Source organism: Tenrec ecaudatus, chromosome 1 (genome assembly GCF_050624435.1).
Source record: "Tenrec ecaudatus isolate mTenEca1 chromosome 1, mTenEca1.hap1, whole genome shotgun sequence".
NCBI classification, from domain to species: Eukaryota; Metazoa; Chordata; class Mammalia; order Afrosoricida; family Tenrecidae; genus Tenrec; species Tenrec ecaudatus.
In genome coordinates, this window is record NC_134530.1 from 130,454,356 (window position 1) to 130,470,504 (window position 16,149).

General features: G+C 40.9%; 1 protein-coding gene across 1 annotated transcript in view; it reads right to left on the bottom strand.

The window, feature by feature from the left end:
• DPYD (dihydropyrimidine dehydrogenase) overlaps positions 1-16,149 on the bottom strand; it is a 1,117,227-nt gene that overhangs the window by 488,720 nt on the left and 612,358 nt on the right. Inside the window, exon 14 of the mRNA XM_075558725.1 lies at positions 1,859-2,023. Coding sequence (XP_075414840.1) covers positions 1,859-2,023 — 165 coding nt within the window. The remainder of the gene's footprint in view (positions 1-1,858; positions 2,024-16,149) is intronic.

Below are 16,149 nucleotides of genomic sequence, written 5' to 3' on the forward strand. Positions count from 1 at the left end.
GATAATTCACTTCACTTCTGAAGGCGGTCTGAAGGAAAATGTTTTAATTGGTTCTATGTGATATATATTTTTTTTTCATGGTGACAGAATTTTGAAACAAATCAGTTGCCCTTGAAAGGACTCCCAACACAGGGCACCATGTGTCAGAAAGAACTATGGCTTCATAAAGTTTTTAATGGCTGATTATACAAAAATTGAGGATTAGGGTTGTTTGTTTGTTTTGATGTTCTTCTAGGAGTCAAATAAATAGCCTTTTAATTAGCAGTCAAGTGTTCTGACTACTTACACCACCCAGGGATCCCTGTGCATACTGGTTAACATTGGGCTCCTAACCGCAAGTCCAGTCATCTGAAACCACCCACAGCTCCACAGGAAGCCTTCTGCAACTGTAGAGATGTGCGCTTCTGGAAACCCACAGAGGCGGGTCTGCTGTGTCCTATGAGGTCACTCTAGTAAACCCACAGAGGCGGGTCTGCTGTGCCCTATTAGGTCACTCTAGTAAACCCACAGGGGTGGGTATGTTATGTCCTATTGGGTCACTATAGGAAACCCACAGAGGCGGGTCTGTTATGTCCTATAAGGTCACTATAGGAAACCCATAGGTGGGTCTGCTGTGTCCTATAGGGTCACTCTAGGAAACCCACATAGGTGGGTCTGCTGTGTCCTATAGGGTCACTCTAGGAAACCCACAGAGACAGATCTGCTGTATCCTATAGGGTCACTCTAGGAAACCCACAGAGGTGGGTCTGCTGTGTCCTATAGGGTCACTATAGGAAACCCACAGGGGTGGGTCTGTTATGTCCTATTGGGTCACTATAGGAAACCCACAGAGGCGGGTCTGTTATGTCCTATAAGGTCACTATAGGAAACCCATAGGTGGGTCTGCTGTGTCCTATAGGGTCGCTGGCTGGTAGTGAGTGAGAAAGGAGGAAATCCTTTGTGGTGTGGGATTAATATGGTATCTAAATTTCTTTGTAAAATTCTGTGACTGGTAATATTAACCATTAGGGAAAAAGTGTTCCCTTTTGCTTCTGAAGAGCAATGCAGACAATTTCTCAAACAGCATAAATACACAATTGACTCAAACCTAAACCTCCATTTACCAAGGGCTCATGAGCAAGGAAAGGGAGGGAGAGAGGAAGATAGCTACAGGGACAGAAAGACAGAGAGAGAGAAAGAAAAGAGAAATAATACATAATGATAACCCTAACTAGACTATTACATTTTTAAAATATTATCTCTTAGGTTAAAAAGTGCCCAAAACATTAAAATCCACAAATAAATGGAGTTTCCTCTGTCACTGGGGTTACTGGAAGTTGAACTAGATTCAATGACACCTAACAATAACTAGAAGTCTGATTTTGCCCTAACATTTATACATAATTTGTTTGTTTTAAGCTATATAAATGATAGTTGGCTGATTTTGAATAAAGGTGTTAAAAGGATTTTCTATTGAAAATATATAAACTCTATCCAAAAATATTCTGCCTCCGGTTTACATTTAAAATGATTTACAGCCTGTAATGTCTTCCTGGGGGCATCGCCTTTATAAACACCAGCCACACACAGTGGAAACCAACTCAAGAAAACGAGTATTTCATTTTTCTTCCTTCTGCGCTGCACATGCTTCTTCCACGGACACGGCCCATTCACAACAAAGCCGGCACTGTGAGGAGTTTATGAGCTCTTGAGCTTTCCTTTCGTCTTTATCTTTCTGTGCATCAGCAAAGCAACTGGCAGCTTCTTTAATAAAATATATTATACACATTAATATTTATAAGCCTATGGATTGGATGTTTAAATAAACATTCCCCAACTTATGCCAGTTCTCTTGTTTTAGACGTTAAATCACACTTACATTGTCTGGAAAGTCAGCCTTTAGCTCGGTGACACTTTGACACCAATATGCAGCCGTTTTCTCGCTGATGAGTTCAATATTCAGGAAGGAGGTCTGTCCAGGGCCATACATGGGGCCAGAGGTGGTTCCCCGGACGATTCTGGGGGAAACATTTGTCACAATGTCCTGAAGAAAGAATAAAGATATTAGATTTCCATTTGACAAATAAAAACTGCTATCTTTATTATAGACCCATTTATATGACAATATTTTACTAAATGCTTTCTCACATTGCAACAGAATAATTTTAAATATATACTTTAATTCAATTACTTTCTATAACTCTAGATTTGGCATAATGGAAAAATAAAAATATTTAAATTTATTTACACTAGTTCTGGTCATAAATACTTTAATTTGTTTGGAATTAAATAAGGAATAAAACCATGAGCAGCATAATGCAAGGATATTATTTCACTCTATTAAATCTAAGTATTTCTAATCAAATTTTGACTCCAATAAATTAATGCTTGTAAATTTTTCCCTAAAAAACTAATTCTCATGTAAATCAACTGGATATTAGTACTACCAGCTCATCAAGCTTTAACATATTCTACCAAAGTAACTACATCAAATCACCTATAGTATTGTCACTTTTCCCAAGACAGAAATGAGGATATCAATAACTTCCTGATAACTATAAACAGTAAACAGCAAAATTAACTTGCTTGTTAAGTATAATTAACAATCCACAACTGCCTCTAAAGCTGCATTAACAAAGAAGACTAACATTCTTACAATACTTAAAACTAAGAAGAAACAAAGAAGGAAAATGTTTCTTTTGCCAACTTCCAATTAAAATTAATTTTGAGTAAAGGTCATTTAGTTAAGGATTTATCAGAATTAGTCATTTAAGTACCCCTCCTCACCATCTTGTCACTTTTAGTGAGATAACATGAGCCCCCATTAGTATATAGCAATTAAGGTCAATTTACATATTTTAATTAAGAACCACCCCATATAAAACAATTAGTGTAATAGGCATACTAACTGGATTTCATAACATTTGGACGTTTTTCCAACTAGATAGACAGGAAACCCTAATTAGCATTAATTAGTGCTGATCTGCATATGTTTGATAAGGCATACCCTTGCCACAAAAGATTATTTATTCCTGAATCTGCCAAATGCTACAGTTGCAGAGGATAAAAGGACTTTTCTTCACATTGCATGTTAATTTCTAGTCATTTACATTCACTTTTACATTCGAATTAGTGTATTATAAAATAAATAGTATAAATGTTACAATAAACCTCCTTAAATATGTACATTTTTGCTTATAGGAATTGCAATGGTTAATTTTTTGACTAATTAAGCCATTCTGCTCCTATTGTAATCCTGAGTAACATCAATAGCCTCACTCTGATTTGCTATTGTGAAACTATGTTGCACAATCATAATGGGGGAAGAGACAAATAGATGCATTCCAGGAAGCTCAAGCCTAGTGGGTCAAATTTCCATCTTGCCAAGTGCTTAGAGAGCTGCAGTGCATCTCAGCAGGTGGCTTCTCTGCAGTTCTCGCTCCATATACTTTGATGTGATGAAGAACTGGGAAGATAATTCTAGAAATTTCTCATTCCAGTGAGTCTAGTTTTCTTGTGTGTCTCAATTTTCAATAGCCACAACTTTTAGCCCAGAGGTTTTCTTTCCCCATGCTCGACCTCCTCATGTAAATAGGCATTACTCCAACACTCAAAACTCGGCCATAGATTGGGTTTTGCACAAAATAGCTTGAAAGCAGAGCTCAATCAGGCGACCACACTTTATGACAAGAACTGGACAGCGTCCAGAAAAGAGACACCTTGAGAATAACTGTCCAAGGATCTGCAGGTGACCCCCTCCCTGGGGGACGGACAACAGAAAAGGGGGGGAAGGGAGACGCCGGACAGGGCAAGACATGAAATAATAACAATAACTTATAAATTATCAAGGGTTCATGGGGGAGAGCGGGTGGGGAGGGGGGGGAGGAAATGAGGAGCTGATACCAAGGGCTGATGTAGAAAGAAATGTTTTGAGAATGAAGATGGTAACAAATGTACAAATGTGGCTGACACAACGGATGTATGTATGGACTGGGATAAGAGCTGTATGAGCCTCAAATAAAATGATTTTTTTAAAAAAATAACTGTCTTGTAATTCATTAGTTTTGAATAGACAGACTCTGCTCATCTAACACAATTGTCATATGGCTTAGTACCATGCTTGGGCTAGTTTTCAGGTATTAGTACAGACTCAAATCCCTTCAGTAAGTCTTTCTGACTTCCACCTCTGCCTCGATCCCACCCTGCCACCATATATACTAAGGACACATTACAATAATGGCCTTCTGTGTTGTGCTTGTCCTGTGTGCCCTGGTGACATGTAAGGTGCCCATGTGACATAATGGGTTATGAGGTGGTCTGCTAACCACAAGGTCAGCAGTTCCGACCAAATAGCCACTCTGAGGGAGAAAGGTGAGGTTTCCTGCACCTGTAAAGATGTGCAGTCTTGGAAACCCAGTGAACAGTTCTACTCGGTCCTGTAGCATCAATATGAATGAGAAACAACTCAATGAAAACAGTGAGCATAAATGGAGAAGTTTAAAACTAGAGGTCACGATTTTCAGGTTTGTGTCATGCCCAGGAAGCAGAAGGGCAACATGTAATTCATTTGTTTGAGGGACGACTGTGTCGAGATGTAAACACCTAGTAGTTCCTGGATGGGGAAATGTGTTCACACTTGCAATCATGAACAACTGAGTCAGTTGGCACAATTTACCCAGGTGGTTAACTCAATCCAATCTAGCCAAGTGGTTGATTTTTTACATTTCAAAGAAGTTTCCTTTGAAGCTGATCTTATCTATAATCAATAATCAACCCTCTACTTTTGTTTTCTATGTATGGGGAAAAATGCAACTATAGTTCCAGCCCAAACATGCATAGGCTAGTTTCAAATAAAACATGACTAACTGGGTTATTTTTAATCAGTGGATGACTGAAAACACGTTATCTCAGTAATACAATTCTCCTACACTCATTAGCGTTGCTTCATAAAAAGATCCAATCAAATACTGGTTTACAAGGGAATTTGTTGTACGTGTTAAGTTCAAAGCAGAGAGGTCATTTCAGAAGCTTATGATCACTGGATTTTTTTTTTGGTTTGGAAAGGCAAAACCTTCCTAGATTATTTCAAAAGACAAGAAATTTGTTTTTAAAAAGCTGAAAATTGCATTGATGCAAAAAGGGCCAGGCGAGTTGCACCAAGGCATTTGTTTTCATCACAATGCACCCACTCAGTTGTGGTGGCAGTCAGCACTGTGCTGCGGAAATTATACCCAATGTTCAGAAATATTGCATGCACACCTTACAGCCGCGATCTGCCCCTTCAGAGTGCTTCTTTATTCCCAGAACTCAAGAACATTACAAAGGAACGCAATTTGAGTCACGCAAGCATGCCAAAGATGCCACCTTAACTTGGTGCAAATTAAAGAACACATAATTCTCTGGAAAAGTCAAGAGAGATAGAACCACCACCTCAGAACAAAAAGAAACAACACACTGTCCTGAGCCCTCCTCACAATTGTCCCTATACTTGAGCCCATTGATGAAGCCACTGTGTCAACTATGACGTCCTTCTCCAGGGACTGATCTTTCCTGACAATATGCCCAAAGCAAGACGAAATGGTGTCATCCTGGCCTTAAAGGAACACTCTGGCAATACTACTCCCAAGACAAATTCACCGGTCCTTTACATGCTTGTGATGCAATGGAAACATACCATGCTTTGGGGTCAGGCACACCTTAATCCTCAAAGCAATAGCCGTTTTTTTTAAGGCTCTAAAGAGGTTGTATGCAGCAGATGTGCCTAATACAATATGCCTTTTGATATCTTGACTGCTGCTTCCAATCGCATTGCTTTTGGAGTCAACTTAGAAAAATCTTTGTCAACTTGAATCTTCTCTCCATTGATCATGATATTATCTACTGGTCCAGTTGTGGGAATTTTGGTCTTCTTTACATTGAGTCATAATCCACACTTAAGGCTGCATCCCTTGATCTTTACCAGCAAATGTTTCAATTACTCCTCACTGTAAAGTTGCTGCATCATGTGCATATTGCAGGTTAATAAGCCTTCCTCCAATCCTGATGCCACATTCGTCTTCATGTAATCCAACTGCTCTAATTTTTTATCAGTTTACAAGTATGGTGAGAGAATACAACGCTAATTGCAATCGCTAGGATTCTGTGCCAAACGACACCTATAAGAAGATATGGGTTGAACCTGTCAATTAGGCTGCAACCTGATGACTTCCCTCGGAGGTTCAACTAAGATCTACAGAGATCTGGAGATGGAATTCTCTCTCTCTCTCTCTCTCTCTCTCTCTCTCTCTCTCTCTCTCTCTCTCTCTCTCTCTCTCTCTCTCTGTCTTCACCTTTAAGCTTGCTGAGCATCCCAAGACCTGCTGGTGCCCTAACAAATTTTCCACTGATTTAGGATCCACATGACTTTGCACACACCAGCCTGCGATCTTCCTTCCCTCTGCATCATTGCATGTGGCTGTGTGAGTCTGAAGAGGGACTTATGGACTAGTATCAGAATACGGACTTGGGTTGGACTGGGCTGGAATGCTTTCCTAAAGCTATTCATTACACATATATGAATGTCACTGGATTTGTTTCTCTAGTCAACTTGGTTTAGCACACTGATGCACACCTTTCCTGATTTTAAACCAGGCAGCATTCCTTTCTTCTGTTCACACAATTGCCTGTTAATTCCTGTACAAACTTTGAAGAAGCACAATGAAATGTTCTGGAATTCCCATTCTCCCCCCTGGTTGTCCACATTTTGTTATGCTCCACACAGTCGGTGCCTTGGCACTGCCAATAAAACGCAGTAAATGTGTATCTGGTCTTGTCTGCTTTCAGGCAAGATCCATCTGACACTAGTAATGCTATCCTTCTTCCATGCCCTCTTCTGAATCAAGCCTGAACCTCTGGCAAGTCCCTACTAGTGCACTACTGCCATCATTTCTGGATGATCTTCAGCAAAATTTTACTTGCACGCATTATCAATGATATTGCTCTATAGTTTGAGCAGTCTGTTGGGTCACTTTTCTTTGGAAAGGGCACATAATATGAATCTCTTGCAATCAGTTGGCAAAGTAACTGTCTTCTAAATTTCCTGGCATAGACGAATGAGTCCTTCCAGTTTCTCATCAGCTTGTTAAAACATTTCAAATGGTATTCCATCAATTCCTGGAGCCTTGTCCAATTATGATCTGAGCTTAATAAGAAAACCACCTTACCCAATGTCCTGCAGTTTCCATTGATGCAAAGCCTACATGTAGGTTCCCAATATTGGAGGAATAAATAATTGTGATCTTGAATTAAAATAATGATGAGGAACATTCTTTAATACTGTCAAGTAAATTACCATCCATTATACTCTTTATAGTTAATACAATCCAAGAAACTACCTTTAAGTCCCACCTGGACTTTCTGAATCTATGCATCAATGACAGTTAAATTGCATGCTGTGTCTACTCTCAAATGGTAACAAATACGTATCAGTAATGATTTGCAGATTTCTACTTTGGGTAGTATCCACCCCTACCATTGTACAATTCCAGCTTCCATAGCAAAGGATCCTCTTCAAAACATTAGAGCCATCTGGAGTGAACAAAGGTTCTATAGGGATTGGGGGATTCAACAATCAAGTCATCATGTGCAGAGTTTTTCATTACCAAGGCGTACAGTGTCCTAGTCATCGTCAGTGTTCTGGTCCATTAGAACTGGTAGAATAATAATAATTTTAAAAATCTAATTCCAAAGTGTATGGAAGTTTAAACTTATCCTAGATTGAACTTTCTTTCCACTGTCAATGAGTTCATTCTGACTCATAGACAGCCTCTAAAGGTTTTCAAGGGTGTAAAATTTATAGGAATAGATAATCTGAATTGGGCTATAAATCTTCACCAAACTAGATCGTCTCCATTTTCTCCTATGCAGTTGCTGGTGGTTTAGCTGGTGGGCCATGATTACTTACTTCTTTGCTTGGTTCTTTTAAATCTGAGGTTTCCATTATTTGATTACACACAGGTGCCCCTTTGGAAGAATCACTAGGAAATCCATGGTCCTTCTTATGCCCCCATCCCTGATCGCCCACCCACTCATTACTACTGAGTCACTTCCAACTGTCGGTGAACTCTGTGGGGCAGATGATGTCTGCTACAAGCGGTTTCTGAGTTTGTAAACCTTTACAGGAGCAGACAGCCTCGTCTTTCTCTCATGGTTGGTGGGTCTTAACCACTGATGTTTCCGTTATCAGCCCAATCATAAACCAAATGCACTGCTAGACCTCTTTGCATGGACCCAAACATCACACAACCAGAATGACTGGAATATTGTCCCTCTTTAATCCAATATTCTAAAGATGAATTTAAAAGGTTAGTGAATACTTTCACAAAGACAAACTAAACTCTTAAATGCCTAACATTGTATATGTTAGAAAAATATGTATATTAGAAGTGAGGAGATTTTGTGCTGGGCATATCTGACCTCTTCTGGTTACAGAAAAGGTAATGAGAATCGAACTCCACCCTGGCGTCAGACCAGTTCCTATTAGGCAGAAGTCACTTTCCAGCTTCAGGTATGCTACTTTGACATCTGTCCCAGGGTACTCTGCATCTCTGCTGGATTTGATAATACCTGGTAAAAGCCACTAGGAGTGACAGAACATACTCCCACTGATGGAGATGTAGTAGGGAAGTTAAGAGTTTCCAGAGGAACTCCAGTGCACAGTGGGCTATGTGCTGGGTTCCTAGCCCCAAAGTTGTTATTTCAAAACCACCAGGGGCTCCTTTGAGGAAAGGTGAGTCTGTCTGCTCCTGTGAAGATGTACTGGCCAAAGAACCCATTCTATCATGCCTTATAGGTTACTATGAATCAGAATTGACAAATTTGCAGTGGGTTCTGCTGCAATAGGATACAAATCAGGATCTGGCGTATAAAGATATAATTTGTTTATTCTCAGTTTTGGTCTCTTGGTCCCTGACCTACTCAGGCAGGTGATACAAAGCTCCTTTAGCACTAATCCATGCACAAAGGGTCCCTCACGTTGCACACGATGCTCTTGCTGAAGGCACTAAGCTTAATTCACTGCATATGCTGGGAGGCTCAGGACTCTGCCTCATGGTTCAGATTCATGGCCGCAGTGCAGATACTCTGCTCTGGCTCATCATTTAGGCGCCTCTTCCTGCAGGGATCTCAGGTACGCTTCGCTCTTGGTTCTTCTTTCTTTCTGGTTGAGGGAGTCTTTATTCCTGCTCCTGAAAGGGTGCACTTTACACACAATGGTAATGCCCTCTCTTCCACGTATCCTATTAGCATTGTCCCATCCAATTATTTGCCGAGGTCTATAGACTATGAATAAAAGAGCAAATGAGAGCAAATTCACTTCACCACAGAAGATACACAAAGACTAAATGAACTATACTTAGTTCTCTTCATTAATCCATGTGGAGCCAACCAAGGGGGTGGGGGTAGACCTTGGATCTATTTTTCATAGTAAAAAAACTCCCCAAAAAAGATTTATCTTTGGATTACTTAAACTTCTGTAGAATTGAAAGCTACATATAAACATCCCTGTGGAAATTTACATTTAATCACCCAATCACCCAGTGGCATGGACATTCCAAAGGTGGCACAATGGTTCCTGTTAGGTTGCTAACCAAAAGGTCAGCAGTTCAAAACCTCCAGCTGACCTTCAGGAGAAGGAGAAGCTTTCAGAAGGCCACAGCAGCAGTCATCCACCCTCTATGAGGTCACTATGAGCCCGAAGGGACTCCATGAAAGTGAGGTTGAGAGTTAGATGGCATAAACAGAAGAAATCTGAGACAGGCAGCGAAAGCGAGATCCTAAATGAAGCCTGAAAACACAACTCTGTACTCTTTTTCTTTTAACCTTTATTACAGCAATACCACTAGCAATATACTAGTAGATTGGGCAGATGTTTCCATTGTTGGATACGTGAGGCCCTCCTAACTTCAACTCAGTGTAACCTGCCCTAGTGGTGTTGCTACTATGTGTTGCTCTTGATCTCAGCATAAATCACTCATTACCATTCACAAAGGGCCTCTTGTTGGTTCTAAATGAAGTGCAGACCATAACTTAGCCTTTAGTCTGAATGCAACCCTGAATGCATTCAATAGAACCACCCAAGACGAGCTGCTGTCGTCGTTCGCTAGGTGCAGGGAGTCCGTTCCAGCTCAAGGCCACCCTACTTAAACCGAGCACAACCCCATGCTCACAACTGTGCTGATGTCTGAGTCTGGAGAAGAGCTAGATACAGAATAAACCTGAGCTACAAACATGTCATAGCATAGGTCCATGTCAACAACTTTGAAAAACTATCTCTGTGCTAAGACGAATCTATCTTAGTAAGTGGTTAAGTCAGGTTGCTCTTCTTGACTGGAAATGTTCTATTCATTTGAAAACCCCAGCTATCACCAGAACTACGGGATAGCTTCTTCTAATGCCCAAGAAGTATGCTAGTTATAACCTTACAAGCCCCAGCCTGGTTCTTCAGAGACTTCCTAATAAGCTCAGGTATCTATTGAACAGCCCGAATGTACCTTTCAGCTATGTGAAACCCACCTTTAGGCCTGACTCCTACTAGGTTGAATTGGAAAATATGCTCTGGACCTGATCTGAACTGTATTTTAACTGAGTTTCCTTTACCGGGTAGTATATTCATATTAATGATCATTGACTGCAGTACCCACAACTTAGAGAGGACTTGACCATGCATGTGTAGAAACGTTAACTGAATATATACAAACTGCCTTAAATGACTATGCCCCAGGACTTCAAGAGACGATGCCAAAATAAGATTTATGAGAAAAGTAATTCTACAAAGTCAAAGGTCATTATCACTGTAGCCCAAGGAGGTAGCCGTGCCATAATCAAATCTCATTGCTACATCTATATTCCTGAAAATAGTGCTAATGGTTGTATTACAATCTATGTTAAACATATGCAACCAGAAGAATTTCATCTTAATGATCAGATTCTTCTTTATTTAATAAGTAATTGGCTTTCCTCATGAAGAGAATAGTTTAAAAATGCTACTTTATTTTATTATTTTCATATCCCATATCATTCAGGTTATTGTAATTATAAAATGCACTTTTGCTTTAGTTTAACACCTTTTAGCCATGAAATGCTATACTTCAAGATCATTTAACTCTTCACATAAAAATATGGTGGCTCAATAGGAGTTTATTAATGATCATACTGTTTAATCATGTCCATTTGATCTCTGTGAGTATGTTTCATCTTGGCTATTCGGCCTTTACTGAAAATTTTTCCTGAAATGTGGCCTTGTCCATTAAGATGTTCCCCATAAAACTTAGGCACCCTGAAGATGAGACTATTAGCTATGTAAGGAGAAGAACGTAAAGGTTTCATTAACAAAAGCCCTGCAAGAAAACAAACAAATTACTCACAGAAGAAAGGCTACTCCCTGGTGAATAAGCTGCACTGTCATGTATGTTTGAGCAAAACTGGGGCATGTACACAGAACCACTTCAAAACTGGAGGCACTTGTGTCAGGAAGCAACAGTGAGGCTGTAATTCACTTGTTCATGGAATGAATGTATCAACACAAAACATTTTGAACCATGGAAAATCATGTATATCATTGCAATCATGTATAGCCCAAACAGCTGTGCTAAACCAACCAACAAACACAGATATCAAGTGGATCCCAACCCACAGCAGCGGTAAAGGACAGAGTGGAACTGCTCTTTGGGGTTCTGAGACTGCAAATCTTTACAGGTGTAGACAGCGTCATCTTTCTCTCACAATGTGGGTGCTACCTTTGAACCTCTGCTAACTGCAAAGTCATTGGTTCAATCTCACCACACAGTCCAAAGGAGAAAGAAGAGGCTTTTTGCATGAAGATTTACAGGCTCGGAAATACTAAGGAACTATTTTATTCTGTCCTATAAGGAACCACTAGGAGTTGGAATAGACAAATTGGCATGAGTTTGAGGGGCTCGGGCTCATGAATAGAATATTTTATATTCTACATTAGCATTTCCCAGATGAAGCTGTTGTTGGTATTGGTGTTGTTAGGTGCATCAAGTCAGTTGTGACGTACAGTGATGTTACATACAACAGAATGGAATGCCCATTCCAGCACCAATCTCAGAAGTGCTCTTATGCTTGTGCCCATTGTCGCAGCCACTAATATCAATCTATCTTGTTGAGGAGCTGCCTGTTTGCTCTGTCCTTCTACTTTATTGAACAAGACGTTTTTCTTCACTGTGTTAGTCTGGGTACTTTAAAGAAACAAATTCACAGAAACTCATGTATAAGAGAGAGCTTTATATAAAGGGTACGTGCACATCAAGAAAACATCCCAATCCAGTGCTGCCCAAACCCACAATTCAAACATTAGCCCATATGTCCAACAACAATCCACAAAGTCCTCCTCCATCTCACAAAGCACACACTATGATGCTGACTGCAGGAGGAAAGCTGAGTCAGTGAATGTGTAAGCATCTCAGCGCTGGCAGGGGTCTTCACACCGGTGCTCCAGAACCCAGGAGTACATCAGGGTAGGTCCATGTGGCTTCTCCTAAGGAAGGTCTTGCAGGAAGTGAGCCTTGCCAGCTGAGGCAGGGAACTGGCTAAGGCAGCTGCACCCTGGTCCGACCATCAGAAAGCAAGATACCTGAGAACTTGAAAGGTGAGGCTCACCGAGCCATTTATCTCTCCACCCTTCAATTAACCCCACGTGTTTATCGGCCAGGTTGGCACAATAAACTAACTACCTCATTCAGGGTCAGGTTCTTCCTGACAACATGTCCAAAGTATGTAAGACAAAGGTCTCATCATCCTTGCCTCTAAGGAGCACAATGGCCAGACTTCTTGGGTTTTCCATTTAGCAGTCCAGGGTACTTTCAATATTCTTCCACAGCACCCCAATTCCAATGCATCAGTTACTCTTCAGTCTTCTTCAGTACTCTGTGTCCACCTTTCATAGGTATATGAGGCAATTAGAAATACCATGGTTTGGGTCAGGCCCACACAAGATTTCAAAATACTAGCCTGCTTCTCAATATTCTCAAGGGGTCTATGCAGCAGATTTACCTAGTGCAATGTGTCCAGTGTTCCGAAGCTTTCCCTAAGAGTTTCAGAGGCAAATTCTTCTGAGGTGGGCAGCTGCGTCCTTCTTCTGAGTCTGGAAGCTCAAATGAGCCTGGTCCCTTTGGGTGGCCTTGGTGGTATTTGGAATACTAATGAGAAATGGCTTCCCACATTCCAGCAACATGGACGTCACCACAGTATGACAAACTAACAGATGGAGCTGTCGTATTCCTCAAATAAGCAATTTCTTTCGCACCTAACAGATTACAGAATTTAATTCTCTGATACAGCATTCGTCTAAATCCTTCACTATTGTGGAAGCTGCATAAGGGAAGGCATTGTGTCTCATTGCTGCTCTAGACGAAGCTTCTAGCCTGGCAGAAAATGCCAAACTCCACTGCCACGGAATCAATTTAAACTCACAGGGATTTGAAGCACGTACTAATGAAGACCAAGCATTGCAACCTTCAGTATGGATTGTAACTCAATGTAGCAATGTAAAAGAGACCGACCAAAATCCTCAAAAGTGGAATAATAGATAACATGATGATAAATGGAGAAATGACTGAAACTATTACGGATTTCATCTGGCTGGTGTCTGCCAATGTTCATGGAAGCAGCAGTTAAGGGGTCAAATGATGCAGACCTCTTTACTGTGCTGAAAGCAAGAATGTTGCATTGAAGACTAACGCGTGCCTGCCTCAAGCCATGGTATTTTAATTTCTCAATATGCACATGACAGTTGGACATTGGATGTGGAAGGCTGAAGGAGAATAGATGTGTTTGAATCATGGTGCTGTCAAAGACTATCTAAAGTACCATGGACTGCCCAAAGAACAAGCCAATATTTCTTGTAAGAAGTGCAGACGAGAAAGCTCCTTAGAGTCAAGAATGGCAAGACCTTGTCTCATATACTTCAGCCATGATGTCAGGAAAGACAAGTCCCTGGTGAAGGGCACCATGCTTGGTAAAGCGAAAGGACAGGAAAGAGGAGGACCTTCCTCCACAAGATCCTGGCGACAATGGGCTCAAATATAAGAAAAATTGTGAGGATGACAAAGGACTGGGCAGTGTTTCATTCTGTTGCGCATGCAGTCACTGTGAGTTTGAACTGACCCCGTGGAACCTGACCACACCTCTTTCTAGAAGTAGAACATTCTTCCACTCTCCTGTTGAGTGGCCGGTGGTTTGGGACTATTGACCCTGCATTTGGCTGTGGGTAACCCTTACATCACCGTGTTTCTTACCTGGCATAGCCTATGGTAAGAGTCTGGGCACTTGAAGAGGCCTTGCAATGATGGCTGCCCGTTCTGTTGTTCACAAGGTAGTGGGCATGGGTTTATATGCAAATTCCAGGCCCTTGCACTGTGCCTTGGACCCTTCCTATCCTTCCATTCCTCTGACATTGGGGTCCTGACTGGGGTACCACTTCTCTAGAAACCACTTTCTACTATGCTATCTGTCCCTGAGCCCAAACTGTTGTGCAGTCTCCCCACCAGTCAACGTCATCACACCGTGGCTTTTAAAACCTGATGGCTGGCAAGAGATGGCTGGGGGATTTAAATCTACAGAAACCAAACATAATGGCCACACTCAGAAATAATCCGGCTTTTATCAGGCTTTTGTTTTCTTCTTCGGCACCAGGGAAGGGGTGATGTAGCAGTGTATGTGAATTCCTACCAGGAGCCATGATTGCACAATGTGTTCTTACCTTTTGAAATCACTTTATGCAACCACAATTGCTAACCAAGAGGCCAGCAGTTTGAAACTGCCAGCTCCTCCATGTAAGAAAGACATGGCTTTCTATTCCGATAAAGATGTACCATTTCAGAGATTCACAGGGAATTTCTGTCCTGTCCTATTGGGTCACTGTAGGATACTAGTGAGTTTCTTCTTTGGTGTATGGGCCCTGGTGTGGGCTAATATATTCATACTGTGTAGACTTTGTGAATATTTATTCCTTTTCTTTACTTTAAAAAACCTTTATTGTGAATTGAGTATAAGTTTACATAGCAAATTCCTTTCCAATAAATAATTCATACATATTGTGCTTCACGCATTGATTCTAGAGCCCGCAGTGTTACATTCCTCGTGTCACTTCTACCCCATTCATCCTCTTCCCGGTCTTCTTTCTTTGCTAATCATTCTTGCCTCCCAGCTCTGTCTTTGGGCAAACGCTGACCTTTTGATCTCAAAATGTGCATTGATTTAAGGATCACATCTCCACTTAGTGGTATCCTTGACCTTGTAGATCTGCCTATTGTTCTGTGGAAAATTAAACCATGGAGGTGAGTTTAGGTCCAGAGATAAAGGGCGATGAAGACCATAATCTAGGGGATTTCACCAGTCTCAATATAACTAGTAAGGCTGATCCTTTTTACAAACTTGAGTTTTAATCCATATTTTTCCCATTTATTTAGGGGCTTCTAAAGTGATCCCTTTCGGGGTAGTTGGTAGTCGTACCCAGGTCTCACCTAGGTTTCTGGGCCTCTGAGTCATGGAAGCTCGTGATTTCATGACACATTAGTCCTTTGAACTTATTCTGTCCAGGGCACCGTTGATTTTCTTCACTGTTCTATGCTCCAGATAGTGGGGAGATAGTGACTACTGCATCTTAAATGGCCTTTCACTCCTTTCACGACTCACAGACTCGGTACACTAAATCTGGAGACACCCATTGTCCAGAGATTGCTATTAAAAGAAAACCTTCTAATAAGAATAATGCCAGCAACCTAATGATAGTCAAAAGGTAAACAAACTAAAAATGGGGTAATCAGTGAAAAGTCAAGAAAATGCTTGGTTGTTTTTTTTTGAAATGTTATGCCCTATTATTAACTCAGAGCGCTAGTGGTATAGTGATTTCACCTTAGGCTGCTAGCCACAAGGTCAGTGGTTCTGAGACACCAGTGTCTTTTCTGGGGGAAAAATAGGGATTTCTACTTCTGTGAAGAGTTATAGTCTCTGAAACTCACAGGGGCAGTTTTACCCTGTGATTCATTATTAGCTTGATGGCAGTGACTTTGGGTTGGTTTGGAGGGATTAATTAAAAGGATCCCTGATGGCCAATTGAGTAACTGCTAGAGCACTAACCAAAAGATTAACAGTTTAAATCCATCAGCA